The sequence below is a fragment of the Ambystoma mexicanum genome, chromosome 6p, assembly GCF_040938575.1.
Source record: "Ambystoma mexicanum isolate Mex_15411 chromosome 6p, UKY_AmexF1_1, whole genome shotgun sequence".
NCBI classification, from domain to species: Eukaryota; Metazoa; Chordata; class Amphibia; order Caudata; family Ambystomatidae; genus Ambystoma; species Ambystoma mexicanum.
In genome coordinates, this window is record NC_090935.1 from 942,326,686 (window position 1) to 942,342,431 (window position 15,746).

Genomic DNA, 15,746 nt, shown 5'->3' on the forward strand with positions numbered 1-15,746 from the left:
TCCAGCGCTGGGACTGGGCATATTTATGAGCCTGGTGCCACTGGCGCCAGGACTGGGTCCAAAAGGTCCCAATTGGGACTGGTTGGCACTCGGAACCTGGGTTATGGATCTGCTTCCAAGGGAGTTGGGAAAACCCTGACCTTTTGGAAGCAGAGATCATGACACCTGGCCCCAACTGACAGTCACAGATGTGCCCTTGAAAGGCTGGGGTGCTCACCTGTTAGACCAGTGAGCTGCCTGTGATCTCCACCAGAGCGATCGCCTGTCCCTTCGGTACAGGGGAGGAATGTGCTGGTCCTTATGGACAACACAGTATCCATGCACTATCTCAACAAGTGAGGTGGCGTAGGGTCCTTGCCTCTGTGTAGAGAAGCAATGCGAATGTTGTTCTGGGCTCCAGAGACAGACCGGTCTTGAGGATAGCCCATCTCGCTGGGACAGAGAACTTTGTGGTTTCCTTGAGCAGACAGAATTCTGGTTCCCACAAGTGGATGAGGAGGTTCTAGATGAGATTTTCTCAGAGGGTGGATCTGCTCTCCCATTCAGAGTGGGTGGGTAGACTTCCTGAACTTCAACAGTCTGAACCTTCTTGCTTGGCTGCTGAGAGGCTGAGATATAAGAAGTGGGCCCTGTCGGATGATGTTGTGGATGTGCTTCTCTCGGCTCAGAGGCCAGCCACCAAGTCCATTTATGCCTCCATATGGTGTACCTTTTCAGCTTTGTTCCGGGAGAGAGAATTAAAAGCAGATCTATTTACTGCTTTGGGATTCTATCATAGATGAGGAATCCATTAGAAGAACAAATTACTTACCTCTCAGTAATATTTCTGATGGTTGTTCCTCCCACTAATTCCACAGCGCTCTCCTAACCAATGCTCTCCTAACCTACCCAACTTGGCTGATAGCTAGTTCACTTTCTGGTTCTGTGGTCTCTCAGCGTTGGAGTGCTAGGGTAAAAGGGTGGAACTGAGGTCATGGTGCAGGGCACATCAGTATTTACTGGCCCAAGGTCCTCTCTGGTGCAGGGTGCATGGAGTTGTCGAGCGGAGCTAACCCAAAACTCTGCTGCCCCACCTAGTGGCAAGAAACTTTTTGAAGAGCAGCAGCACTGGGAGATGAGTATCACAGATGAGGAATCCGTGGGAGGAGCATGGGTCCGAAAGAGCATTACCGGGCAGAAGTAATATGTTCTTCCATCTTGGTGCAGGGAGAAAAGCCTGAACGCCTGCTTTGGCACAGCTGGGCCTACAGCTTAGCACTTTAAAAGGGGTACATTTACTCTATTGAAGACTTCAGGAGGTCTCTTGAGCAGGGGTCAGTTTTACCATTCGAGTGGATTGTGTCCTCCAACGTTTTCCGCATCTTAGATGTGTTCCATCCAGCTTTGCTGCTCTTCAGAAATTTTTTCGGCAGAGGGCGCCGTGTGTTGTCGATGGTCCCTCGAAGGCCTCCGTCGCGGGTGACGTCATCGGGTATATAAGTAGCACGCGCGGCACCCGTTGGCCTCAGTTCCGTTTTTCCGCAGTATACATTGCTTCGGAGATTCTGCGTGCCTCGAGTTCTGTGAAGAATACTAAATAAACTAATATGTCCTCGTCAACGATGCCGACCACGACCCCGAGATCGAGTTCCAAAAAGTGCAAGTTGTGCAGTTCAAAAATGTCGATCACAGACCCGCACCGAGAGTGTTTGTGGTGCCTCGGAGAAGGCCACGACATGGAGGCCTGTACGAAGTGTCAGGTAATGACGGGTAAGGCCTTGCGAGAAAGGAAAGGAGAGGAAAACTACAGGTAGGTCGCAAACCCGACCGGAAAGTCTCTAGAGTCGAGTCGAGGTCCCGTGAGGAGAAATCTCCTCGACACGAAAGGCATCGGTCCAGGTTCCAAAACGATTCCCATTGCTCGTTGTCTTCGAAGAAACGACGCCACAGGTCCTCCTCCACCTCATCCTCAGACGAGTCCCCAAAAAGGATGAAATGCCCCACAAAACATTCGTCCTCCGAAGAGTGGGAAGCATTCAGGGTCAGAATGATGGAGGTGTTTGAAAAAGCAAAGCCTCGGTCCGCGCCTTCTTCAGAAGCCGGCCGGGAGCGTCATCGCTCCGACACTCGCCCGCCCTCGAGCCCGGGTGATTGAAAAAGGAAGGATAGAGAACGTCGAGCGAAAAGGACCGCTCGAGTCGACCGTTCCAGGTCACCGACGCCGTCCGAGACCCTACGCACCTCGAAGGGCAAATCTTCTTAGAGCGCCTCGACGCCCTCGAAGCAAACTCCGTCGACGACCACTATTTCGTCGACGCCATTGACGCCTTTATCAACGTCGACGCCAAAGCAAGCCAGCCAGAAAAAGGGAAAGATAGGGTTACAAGACCTGTAATACCCTCAGAGCCCAGTAATACACATCTTACTCCTCCTCTCCCTGAGAAGGTTTTCAAGCCTCTCCCTAGGAAATAGTTTTTCAAGTCCCTGACCTCAATTTTTGAGGAACAGGAAAGATCCGATGAGGAGAATGTACCTTTTGGGCTAGAATATGGCACCCCAAATGTCCCAGAATGCCTGATTTCAGAAGAAAGCAGAATGAGGGACTTGGTGGAATCATTACACAATGCAAGTGGCATTGACACATCTCCTGAAAATGACTTTGGCAGACCAGAACCAGGAGAGCATGCCAGTCCATCATACCGTCAGTTAATGACAAAGGTAGTCGATTACTTAGGTTGGATTAGACCATCAGCCCAATTCATCCAGGATGATTTGACAGATATATTGGACCATGGTCCCACCGAAGACCAGGTACTACCCTTTCATGTAGCCCTACAAAATAGAGTGGCCAAGAATTGGGAAACTCAGGATTCTATTCCTCCGGTAAATAAATCCCTCACTTCAAAATACCACCCTGCCAGTAGCGACCCCGGCTATCTGTCCAAACATCCCACTCCGAGAGTCTGGTCATACAGGTAGCCACAGCTTCTTACAAACTTGCGTACCCTTCTATCCCTCCAGACAGGGACGATTAGCGTGTGGATGGCTGGGCACGGAAGGTATTTTCAGCTGGGAGCATGGCTTTAAAATCTGCCAACTCCACATGTGCCTTGGCAAGGTTTTCGTACACTGTGTGGGAGTGCATCACAATGGCGGCGGAGCACATACCAGAAGGGGACGAGTTCCTAGCCATCGTTCGAGATTGAAAGGAAGCCATGCAGGAATCCCTTCAATCTGGATTGGACACTGCGGATAGTGTAAGCAGGTCCATGTTAGGGAGAATTCTCTGTTAAGGCTAATTTCCCAAACCTAGTGAGTCCCCCAGCAGCTTTGCTGGATTTTTGGGGTTTAATTTTTTCTCCTGCTGAGAGCGAGACTCTTTCTCCCACTCTTAGACATGATTTGAGATATCCTTTGACTTTGTAATGTGTTTAATGGGCTATGGGGTCTTTTACTCCATAGGGTTTCATGTGGTTTTTGGTAAGTGTGTTACACAGCACCCTCAGTGCAGTAACACAGGGGTGTCATAGTGACCCCCCACCATAGACTCCATACCCTGGGACTGACTACTGTCTCCCAGGGCATGTAAAGTCACCATTGACTTTACTAGTCTTAAATTGGGAACAGAACCAGTACAAACCATCATATCGTGGAAGTACTGTTGGGGGTAATTAGATTGCCCCAGGGTCTGTTTTTCGAGGGGCCACTGTGCAGTCCCCCCTCGTCGAGTTTCTGGCTGGTGGCAGTGGTTACCACGCAAAATATTCCACCGGAATATTTCCTATGGGATTTTCCCATTCATTTTAAACGCACCACTTTTTGGTGCAATGTTAAAGATACCGCCGGGTTATTTATTTAACATTTATCCCCGGTTGGGTCTTTTTGCCAGAACTCGGTTTTAAAATGGCGTTTGTGTTCGCCTCTGTAACTCCAACCCAAGTCGAGCCCTTTGTTCCACTTTTTGGCGGGCTTCTCCACAGAAGCCTCCAAAAGTGGTGCCACTCTGTCTGGGTCTACAGGATGTGTGGGAGGGGGGGGTTTAGGCACCCTGGACTGAGTTGCCTGGCAACTCAAGTCGCACTCTTGTATGATTGGCCCAGTGGTGAGCCGCCCGGCTCACCACTTAACATGTTTGAGTGACAGCTAGGACTGATGAATGGGGGTTTTCTGCATAAAAGCAGGGCTTTGGGGACGGGAACTTCAGAAGTCGCTACAGGACCAAAGAATCCGAAGAGGGAGAAGCTGAGCTGACCTGCAACGACGACACCACCGGTGGAGCCCTGCTGAACCGTCTCACCATTTTTCCCGACGACAGAGGAGATCTTCATTCCGAAGAGTCTTCTTCCCTTGACAGGTGGGGATAACCAGTTTGCCCGCCTTTTCGCCTTCCCGGATCATCACGTGGCCGCCTTGCCTGTGCCAAGCACCCCGGCAACCAGGATACCACGATTTACCACTACCGCGAATAAAAGGGTAGTACCTTTTAACCAGAGAACTCAGCGGCTGGTTTCTTCCCTGGCAGTGCAACGACCTTCAGTTTTCCTCCACGTCGAGATCTTCTATTCCTCTGGACAACGCCTCGACTTGCACCCGCTGCCAGGAACAACTGCCCCCGCTGGAGGATCCTCTCCATCTTAAAGGTACTGTGTCCACCTAGCCTCCCTTGCAACGGTCTGTACAAGGTGTTTATTAAATCCTCGACATACTACCTGGGCTGACCCTAGGCTGGCTAACTGAACTTTTTTGAGCTGAACTAATTCCTTTTGAACTCTCTGCAAGACTTTTTCAAGCCTCTTAAACTGTGTGATTTTGGGCGCATTGGTGCTCTGCTCTCTCTAAGAGGGAGCCTGGCCTCTGAACCTTTTGCTCACAAGTAGACTTTGACTTTTCTGCCTTGCTGGGTGCTTCTAAAGTATTAGTGTTGTGTGCTTTTCTAGTTTCTGCCTTTTCCCTCCCTTTTTTGATAACTTATTGGAGTGCCATCTTCAGTTAAGCGCTCACCTCTATCTGGAAATAAGTGGTGTTAACTAAGACTTGTCTAATAAGGAATAAGGGATGTATATATATATATTAATAGTGACTGGCTTTTAACTTGCTTACAATAATAGTGCTGGAGTGTTTCTATAAGTGTGTCTTTAAATAATTATATACTTTGATACCAAAGCTCTGGTCAGTGTTTGCTTGTGCTACTGTATTTTGGTACCTATCTTGAATACTCTATATACTGTCTAACTCTTCTTGAGAGAAGTCTGGCTGCTCAGCCACAGCTACCAGGTAAATCTGGGTGGTACAGACTGCTACCAATTGGGTTTACTGCCAACACCTGTATTCTTAAGCCTTTTGCAGTGGTCCCTAAGGGAACTGCACAGGTTTCTGCCTAACAGTCCATGGGCACTAGCACAATAATGTGCAGATTTGCATGGTTACGGAAGTCGGGTTTCGCACCGGACATACAGAACTGCCTTCTGAACATGCCTTTTGATGGGTCTCAAGTTTTTGGCAGCAAGGCTGACGAGAGCCTTGAGAGGTTGCAGACCTCAAAAGCAGCTGCCAAATCTTTAGGGACTGCTATTAGGCAACCTCAGTGTTTTTGTGCGCCAGGACAATCGTGGAGAGGACAATCCTATCGTTACTACTCCTCATATGGAAAGGCGAGAGGAATGGCCAGTCAAAGGGACCAGAGAAAGGCCACTCGCGGTGGACAAGCAAAACGTACAATGCCAGCTCCAGCAGCAGCCTCTTTGCCATCAGCGGCTGCAACAACCGCCACAAAACCACTTTGAGGACTTGCATCACAAACACCTGTAGGAGGCAGGCTGTCGCAGCATCTGCAAGAATGGCAAGGCATTACTTCAGATGTTTGGGCTCTAGAAATAATAGCCCACGGTTACTGCCTTCCTTTTCTAACGCAACCTCAAAGCAATCCACCAGGGAAACACCCTTTGAAGTTTTCAGACCCGCTCCTACAGCAGGAAGTTCTAACCCTGCTGGAGAAAGGTGCTATAAAACCAGTACCTGCAGCGGAGAAGAACAAGGGATGGTGCTCCCCGTATTTTTTGATCCCCAAAAAGGACAGAGGACTGGGACCCATCTTGGATTTAAGAAACTTGAACAAGTTCCTCAGGAAGGACAAGTTCAAGATGGTTACCCTTTCTCAGATCCTTCAGGCCCTTCAATTTCAGGACTGGTTGGCGTCATTGGACCTCCAGGATGCTTATTTTCATGTGCCGATTCATCTCAAGCACAGAAAATACCTGAGGTTCGTAGTTGGCGGCTCACACTATCAGTTTCGAGTCCTGCCATTCGGATTGACTTCCGCCCCGAGGGTCTTCACCAAGTTAATGGTAGTGGTGGCAGCGCACCTCTGGAGAGGGGGGATTCACGTCTACCCCTACCTGGATGATTGGTTGATCAGGGCACGTTCTGCCGAACAAGCTCTGCCGAACAAGCACTGGATCATCTGAAAGTCACCTGCCACTTCCCCTACAGACTGGGCTTCTCCCTAAATTTCAAGAAATCACAGATGACACCTTCCCAAAAGCTTCAGTACATAGGAGCTGTACTAGACACATCCTTGGGAAAGAGCTTGCCTCCCAAGTCGAGGGATCAAGACATTCTTCAGATGGTTTCCAAAATCCAAAATGGCCAAAATCTCCAGGCTTACGACTTCTTAATGTTGCTCGGCCTCATGGCATCCTGAATCTTCCTGGTGCCAGAGGCACGTTTGAGGAGGAGATCCCTTCAATGGGCTCTAAAGACTCAGTGGTCCCAGTTGTCAGGTCAAATGATGGATCTTCTCCAGATTCCGAACAAGGTTCGACAAGATCTTTTATGGTGGACTTGTACAGAGAACATCCTAAAAGGAGAATAAAAATAGTTTATTCAAAAGTTTGAATAAACTATGTGAAATAAAAAAAAAAAGAGAACCTTTTTGGCAACCATGGCCAGAGATCACAGTAGTGACTGACGCCTCACTCATGGGGTGGGGAGCTCATGCCAACGATCTGACAATCGGCGGTCGTTGGTCTCCATCAGAGTCCAAACTACACATCCACCTTTTAGAGCTGAGAGAAATCAGACTAGCGCTGAAAGCTTTCCTGCCATCTGTCAGGGGAAAGAATGTCCTGATAATGATGGACAACACAGTGGCCATGCATTATCTAAACAAAAGAGGAGGTGTAGGGTCACTACCTCTGTGCAGAGAGGCAATGCAGCTCTGGTATTGGGCAATTCAGGAGGGAATCTCTTTAACGGCAATTCATCTAGCCGGGGAGGAGAATATGATGGCAGATGCTCTGAGCAGGCAGAGCACGGTGTCCCACGAATGGGAACTGGCTCAGGAAGTCATTCAAGAGATCTTCGCCCTTTGGGGAACCCCTCAAGTAGACCTATTTGCGACCGGAAGTGCAAAAGGTATTGCTCAAGGGAATTTCCCCTGAGAGGAGCCCTGGGAGATGCGTTGGTGGTGTAGTGGAATTTCCCACTATTGTACGTGTTCCCCCCCGATTCCCGTCATTCCTCAGGTCGTCGGGAGACTGAGACGGTTTGGGAATCGCATGATCCGAATTGCCCTGGATTGGGCCAGGAGAACGTGGTACTCTGACCTTCTAGACAAGTCCATCTGTCCCCCAGTACGTCTTCCTCAGAGAGAGGACCTTCTCTCACAAATGGAGGGTCAGGTTCTCCATCCAGAGGTCAAAACTCTCAACCTTCATGCTTCGTATCTTAAAGGCTGAGATACAAGGATTGGGACCTTCCAGACGACGTCGTGGAGGTGTTGCTTTCGGCAAGAAGGCCAGCAACAAAATCTCTATACCGTTGCCGTTGGAGGAAGTTTTGTAACTGGTGCAGAGAAAAGAATGTCGATCCTTTTCTATGTTCTATCCCGGAAGTACTGTCCTTCCTCTTGTCCCTAGCGCATAGAGGTCTAAATGTTGGTACCATTAAAGGTTACCTTACAGCGCTTTCCACCTTCAAGCGCTCGTCGGAAGAATGCTCCTATTTCAAAATTCCTTTAGTAGTGCAATTCTTAAAGGGACTCCCTAATGTGTTTCCTCGTTACCCATTCCAAGTGCCAATTTGGGACCTCAATCTGGTTCTAAAATTCTTAATGTGTGCTCCTTTTGAGCCTTTGAAAACTTGTCCATTAAGATTACTGACATGGAAAACTGCTTTCCTAGTTGCTTTAACATCTGCAAGAAGAGTGAGCTAATTGCAAGCACTGTCTTCTGGGCCACCCTATACTGTGTTCCATAAGGACACAGTTGTGTTGAGGGTTAAACCCTCATTTTTACCTAAAGTAGTATCTGATTTTCATTTAAGTCAGAAAATTGTTTTACCCGCATTCTATCCTCCACCTCATCCTACTACGGAGGAGGAAAGATTGCACAGGTTGGATACAAGAAGAGCTTTAAGCTCTTACATCTCTAGGCTTTCCAAGCTTAGAGTGGCCAACCAACTGTTTTATCGGTTACACCGGAAGGAAACTGGGTCAATCGGTGACAAAACAGACAATATCATGCTGGATTGTGCTTTGCATTTCAGAATGCTACAGATTAGCACAAAAAGACCCACCAGAAGGGTTAAGGGCTCATTCCACCAGAGGCATTGCCTCTTCGACAGCCCTTCAAAGAGGTGTTGCAATAAGGTCCATTTGTGAAGCAGCAACATGGTCTTCACTGCACACCTTTTCAAAATTCTATAGTCTGGATGCTTCCCAGTCTAAGGAGCTGAGTTTTGGTAAAGCAGTACTATTCAGCCATCTAAGGGCATTGAAAAATCTAACCCCTCCTCCAAAGAAATTATCCATACTGCTTTGGGAGTCTATCTAAGATGAGGAATACGTTGGAGGACACAATCCACTCAAAGAACAAGTTACTTACCAACTGGTAAAGTTCTTTCGATTGGATGTTCCTCCAACGTATTCCTCATCGCCCTCCCAGCCTACCCCTCTGTAGATTTTTCCGGGTTATTGCCAACTCAACTCTCGCAAGGCTGATACCTGTCTGCACAGTACAAAATCAAAGATAAAAAGGGGGAAAAAAAAGGGGAAAAACAGAACTGATGCCAACGGGTGCCGCGCGTGCTACTTATATACCCGATGACGTCACCCTTGACGGAGGCCTTCGAGGGACCATCGATTCGACGACATGGACGCACGGCGCCCTCTGCTGAAAAAATTTCCGAAGAGCAGCAAAGCTTTTTCCGAAGAGCAGCAAAGCTGGATGGAATACATCTAAGATGAGGAATACGTTGGAGGAACATCCAATCGAAAGAACTTTACCAGTTGGTAAGTAACTTGTTCTCACTGTTATGCATTTCTAGCAGGGATTGGGTAACTGGTTTCCTTCACACCTGTTTGTTGTTCCGGTGTGGGACTTACCTTGTGTGTTGACCTTCTTGATGGAAGCTTTATTTGAGCCCATTCATTCTGTTATTTAAGATTGCTCACCGTTAAGGTGAGCATCCTGGTTGGCTTTACTTCTGCTAGAAAAGTGAGCGAGCTTCAGGCTCTTCAGATGAAGATTCTGTTGGGGTGGATCCCTAATTACCTAAACCCAAGCGGGAGGAACAACCTGAGGAACGAGTGCATGTTTTGTACGTAAAGCAAGTTTATTCTATATTTGTCTGGGGTGTAGTTAGATGGTACCCCGGGGGCCAAACTAACCCAAGTCTCAATGAACCACATCAGTTGATAGATTTTAAACATTTTTGCAACAGTTAAAACCCTCCCAGATACTTTATCACAACCCTCCACTCACAAATGATTTGACAAAACATATGCAAAGAAGTTCCATCTTTTCCCATTTCTCTCCTTCTCATTAGTCATCAACAATCTTTACTAGCATCTTCAGATTATAATCGAAGTCCACCTTTGCTGGGGATTGGTCTGTGGTAGATCATGACATAATAAAATATTCAAATTTCAAACATAATTCATTACTAGTAACAAGTGGCCTAAAGCCTTTTAACCTTAAGTGTGATTGCACATGGTCTGCACAGATATCTTAGCAACATGAGTAAAAGCTGAGCAATCTGATTCTCTTTGAACTACTGATTACTATCTCATCCTCCATACTTTACTGGCTCCACTTAAGTCATTCTAATTTAGGCGACTGCCACAACAGCATGTTTGTCCTGTAGTCCGTTCCCCCCCCCCCCCCTCCCTGCGAAAACAATTGGCCATCGGACACTATGGCCCTTGGCGCCATCTTGTCCCATCTTTATTGCCGGCCCAAGCAAATGGCCAAGCCCCTCTGTGCGACTTCAGTGCAATGGGCAATACTATATCTGTTCCTTGCAGAACTATTAAGCCATAAACCGCTGCGTCCTGTTTGCCGGCTGACCTTCTATTGGATGACTAATTATTCCTCTGTCACACTCCCATGCATTCAGGAGATCACATCTGCGATCTGTGGTACTTATTGGACCATAACAGCTATGGCCGGCTCCCACAGCTGAGTTGACCATCACTAAGGCCGTAGTTACCTACTCACCCATCCTCTGGCCTTTGAAACTCTTAGAACCAGTTTCTGAAAGTCACCCCCTGGCTGCTGTGTTTTAATCTGTTTATCAAAAAACCACTACATATAGAGTCATAAATCCCCTTTGTGTTTCCTCAGTGTGCATGCATGTCTAGTAAATAACATCTTTCCTTTACAGTGGATTCTTAGAAGACAGGCCCCCTTTCTCGCATGCGCATTATAAAAAACCCTCATTGCCTACTTCTGGAGACTTCATAGTACATTATGTCTGAATCTCATTTATATTTCATTATCCGGTTTTAACATTTTATCTTTCTTTGTGTGTGTGTGAATCAAATATGTATAATTTCTAATTAAAAAAAGTCACACTAAAAGTAACATATCCTTATACAGATACAGATATTATCAAGCATTCACTGCCTAGGCAGATCGTTTTCTGCATTTGTAATTGTTACAATCTTGCTGGGAAGTGCATGTCTTCGGGCTTTCTCACCACATGTCTGATAGCCCATTCTGCCCTGCAGAAAGGTGTCACAGTTTTGAAGATCTGCACACTTTTGCCATGCGCTACTGCCTAGATTCCTCCCAGTTTGGGTGCCCCAGAGTTTTCTGTTCTAGGTGGTCGTTCATGCTTACCTCCCAACTTTAGGGTTCTGTTCTTTGACAGGAGTCCCTCTTAGAAGGGCAATCTGTGGGAGGGAGGAATCCTTTTGAAGAACAAATGACTTACCTTCTACCCACAGATTCCTCATTGCCCTCCCATCACGTTATACCTCATGTTGGATAGCTCATTCACCTATTGCTGGTCTTTGGACCTTCAGCTGTTGAGTTCTATGCAAAAAGGTAGATATGGGGTCCTGAGGCACCAGTGACTTCCAATATAGTGCCGCTCGTGTAATGTCAGATATCATAGGCACACATTAGAGTTGAACGGAGCAGCACAGTGCTGAATTGTGTCTACAATTGTTTCAGAAGGCAGCTGTCCATGGAAGATGTATAAGATGAGAGATGGAGCTTCTGCAAATACATTTAAAGAGGAGTGTGATATTCACTTGTGAAGTACAAATTCTGTCTAAGTGGCCTGGTGGAATGTCATAATGAATTTTGCTGTTTAGTCTGCAAGCCCAATTGCATGTCTCAACTGAGATGTATTCAAATCGTAATGCAATCTGTTCAATGTAATTTTACAGATGATAAAGAAGAACATCAATAATGTAAGACGAATGGCATCCCATCCCAACCTCCCATACTGTAAGTTGTATCATAAGGTAACACAATGTGAACAGTCTATTTTGTCGAAAATGCTAAACCTTTGCCTTAGTTACTGTTCGCTAATTAGAATATGTATTATGTAATGTTGATGGCTTCACAGCATATGTTGAATTAAGTAAAAAGCATGCCTTCTAATGGATTGTTTGCTTGCATAATTTCCTCACCTTAGATATATCTTCCGGTATCAGCAGATTTTAGAAACTTTTTCCACTAGTGGCTTCAGTGTGGCATTGGTGGCGAGGTCCCTCAGCGCTCTTTTTCTCTGAACTGAACGTGACGTTGCTGTTGATGCATATAGCCCACACAGCGCCCCATCAACTAATTTCTTTTTTTCTGCATGCCACAGCACGCTTATTGGAACTTCACCTCAGAATATTCGGATGTACTCGTCTAAATTGTCGACTCCAATGCCTACGGGCTTCAAGGAATGTGAAGATTGCAACATCAATATCGCCATTGGCGATCCCCACAAGGTTTGCTTTTGGTATTTCTGCTCAGATCACAAGATGGCTGATTGCAGCTCATGCCAGTCTATGATGCCAATGGCACTCAAATCTAAGCTGGTTTTCATGTGCTCGTCTTCAAAGTCACCTATTACCACTCCCTCAAAAAGAAAATTTCTTGAGGAGGAAGGCTCAGCCTCAACTAAAAGGTCACTAGAAAGGGCCAGGAAAAGGATGAAATAGCATAAGAAAAAATCCCAGTCCCGATGTGATTCCATCATCTTGGTTTAAAAGAAGAAGAGATGACCAACCCATTCCTCGACATACCCCTCGACTAATAGATAAGTTTGCTATCCAAATCTGCCTTGGCAGAAAAGTGGGAGGAAGGAATTCAGTGTAAAAGTGATGCAGGTATTTAGCATAGCAGCCCCATTGGCCTGTGCATCGGAGTAGAGTAAGAAAAAGAAGGCAGATCCCAACCTGTCGCATAAGACCGGCAGGGAATCAGAAAAAGACGCATCCTGCACACCGAAAAGCCTTGGTTTGAAGGCTCTACCAAAAAACCTTTGAACAGCGTTGACGGCTCAGGATGCCTTTACATCCTTCGACATCACACCGGGCTCCGCCTTTGAGAGGTCCATCAGAATCAAACAGTTTTCGACGTCTAGATACATTCCTCAGTTGAGAAAGAATTATCAGAGCTCCCTTCAAAAATTCTTTGAGGAAGGAAACCCAATTCTATTTGGTGTTCAGTCACACAGGCCCTCTACTCCCCCAGAGGAATTTTTCTAAGAGAAAGCTACTATTGCAGATGTGACATCGGACTTAAAGGATGCTAGTGTGCTTGACAACGCTCCAGAGTTAAAATGTGCCCGGCAGGACCCTTGTGCCCATTCCAATACCACCTAAAGAAGAATCATGGCAAAGGTCTCTGATGCCCTCAGGTTGGGTTCACCAGTTAATGATGTCATGGAGTACAACCTGACCAACATATTGCGTAAAGGTCCACCAAAGGAGCCACTCCTCCCTTTCCACGCTGCCCCCATAGACCCATTACTTGAACTGTGGAAGAAGCACTGCTCTGCGCCAGCAGTCTGCAATGACGTGATGAAAAAGTATAAGCTGGCAGCAACAGACCCCAATCTTTCGAGACACCCCAGCCCAGCAAGCCTGGTAGTGCAAGAGGCAGCGTCAGATAACAGAGCAAGTGCTTAACCTGCCTTACTCCCGGATACGGATGATAAAAGATGCAGTGTCCTTTCAAAAAAGGTTCTTTCATCCAGGCACATGACCCTGAAAGCCATCAATGCATCGTGTGCCCTAACTAAATACACTCACACCATGTAGCATTTAAATTCAGAAGCAGGGGAGCACATCCCAGAGGAAAAAATGAGAGATGGGCTTGCAAACATTATTTCTGATGGTAAAGAAGCAATTTGTCAAGCACTCCAGTCAGGACTGGAAGCTGCTTGACCGTGTGAGCAGAGCAATGGGCATACGTTTGGTTATGCAAAGATTCTCTTTGCTTAGGAAGTGTAGCTTTTCTCCAGATGTGCAGGCAAAACTAATGGACATGCCTTCAATAGTATGAACCTTTTTGGGCCGAAGGCTGATGATAGCCGGAAAAACTGCAGGCCTTGAGCGGTAGCAAAATGTTTAGGTGATGCAATAAGATAACCGCCAATACAACCTGTACAGCAATGCTGGAGGGGTAAATCATTTCTGTTCCAAAGCTCCCTTAGCCAAAGAGGAAGCAACCAAGCACCTGGGGTCAGGTGCAAAATACAATTGCAAAGCCTGCAAGAGGCAGAGAAGATACATTTGCGCAATATGCGCCCTGCTCTATCTCATCTGGTGGAAAAGAGGCACCAAGGGCACTTTGACAAATTCAGACACAGGGCTTCTGATGCATCCCTTCAAATGGATGGTGTCCTTCCACGTATTCCTCATCTCTGATAATCTAGTCTGCTTGATTCGAGAAAAAAGAATTTCAAGTGTCAGGAGCCGTGCTGTGCTGTGCTGTGTTGAGTCGTGGCCCTAGACGTCCTCCATCCTGCCATCGGCTGTGACTTCGCTGGTATAAGTAGCACGAGCAGTGACCGTTGCCTCCGTTCTGTTTTTACGCATGCTTTGTCATTCGAATGGTTCTTCGCCTCTGTGAAATTTGTTTGCGCTTCTTCAAGAAAATATGATGCTGATACCCAAGACTGGGTTTAACCGGTGTTCTGATTGTGGGGCAAAAATGTCCATAGCAGACCCGCATCGAGACACTGTGGTGCCTGGGAGTGGACTACAGAGTAGATGACTGTAAAGGCCTTGCGAGGGAGGAAGTGGAAACTCGTGGCAGGTAGGCCCCCATCTAAATCCCCTTTTGCCACCCTGTCAAAGAGGAGGTCCTCGGATGACTCAAGGGATGTTTCCCCATCAAAAAAACACGCTAAACACCAGAAACGCTACAGTTTGAGATCTCAACATTTGTCATCCCCCTCCCATAAAAAGTCAAAGGTCGCTATCGTCTTCTTTCTCCTCACCCGACAGGATGGTTACTTTTCCAAAGAAGTCGGCATCCCCGGATGATTGGGAAAAATTTAGGTTAAAGATGTTGAACGTTTTCCGAAAATCTGCGTCGAGTGTCCCTCCATGCGAGCACCCCTCCAAAAGAGCTGAAAAATTATCCAAAAGCCACAGCGTCTGACAAGACCAGCAGGGTACCTGTAGCCTCTGCTTCTCGGGTGCCAGAGAGCCCGGGAAGAAAGCCTTCCTGGCATACGTCGAAGGAGTCTTCCTCGAGACACAGGTCGAAGTCGGGTTTTCCTTCCTCGACGATCGATAGAGTTCCGACACCTGGGCCTTTTGAAGCCTGCGTCGAAACAGTCATTGAAAACTGCAAAGATGTCAATGCCCTCAATGCCGCTTCTTACTTCAATGCCCTCGACGCCGTCGGCTCCATCGGGGACACCGAAGAATGTCAAACCTCGTGTCGAGGCATCAAAGATGTTTAAGTCTCTACCAATAACTGATTTTTTTCAGGTATTTGGGATCTATATTTGAGGAAGATGAAGACCAAGAAGTACCTTTTTGGATAAGAATATGGTAACCCCAATGTACCTGAGGAATTAATCTCGGAAGAATCAAAAATGAAAAATCTTGTAGAGACTTTGAGAGAAGCTAGGAGTCTGGAAACATCTCCAGAGACTGATTTTGCAAACCCAGAATTATCAGGTTATTCAGATCCTTCTTATAGATCAGTGATGAGTAAAGTAACTGAATATCTTGCCTGGATTAAACCGGCTGCGATAGTAGAGAAGGATGATCTCACAGAGATCCTTGATAGTGTACTACCAAAGGAAGCAGAATTACCATTTCACACTGCTTTGAGGACCAGTATTTTGGAAAATTGGCTTAAACCCGACTCCACGCCAGCAGTTAACAAAAATCTAACAAAGAAATATATTGCTGCTTCCATAGACCCTCTGTTTTTATCCAGACGCCAGACTCCAGAAAGTGCAGGTGGTGACTTCTTGTAGAGTTTCAGCGTACCCTTTTGTTCCCCCAGATAAGGATGATA

General features: G+C 46.8%; 1 protein-coding gene across 2 annotated transcripts in view; it reads left to right on the plus strand.

Moving 5' to 3' along the window:
* Positions 1 to 15,746, plus strand: part of DMXL1 (Dmx like 1) — a 1,868,248-nt gene that overhangs the window by 1,564,306 nt on the left and 288,196 nt on the right. For both annotated transcript variants that reach the window (XM_069625559.1, XM_069625560.1), the window contains exon 37: positions 11,654 to 11,714. In XM_069625559.1, coding sequence (XP_069481660.1) covers positions 11,654 to 11,714 — 61 coding nt within the window. The remainder of the gene's footprint in view (positions 1 to 11,653; positions 11,715 to 15,746) is intronic.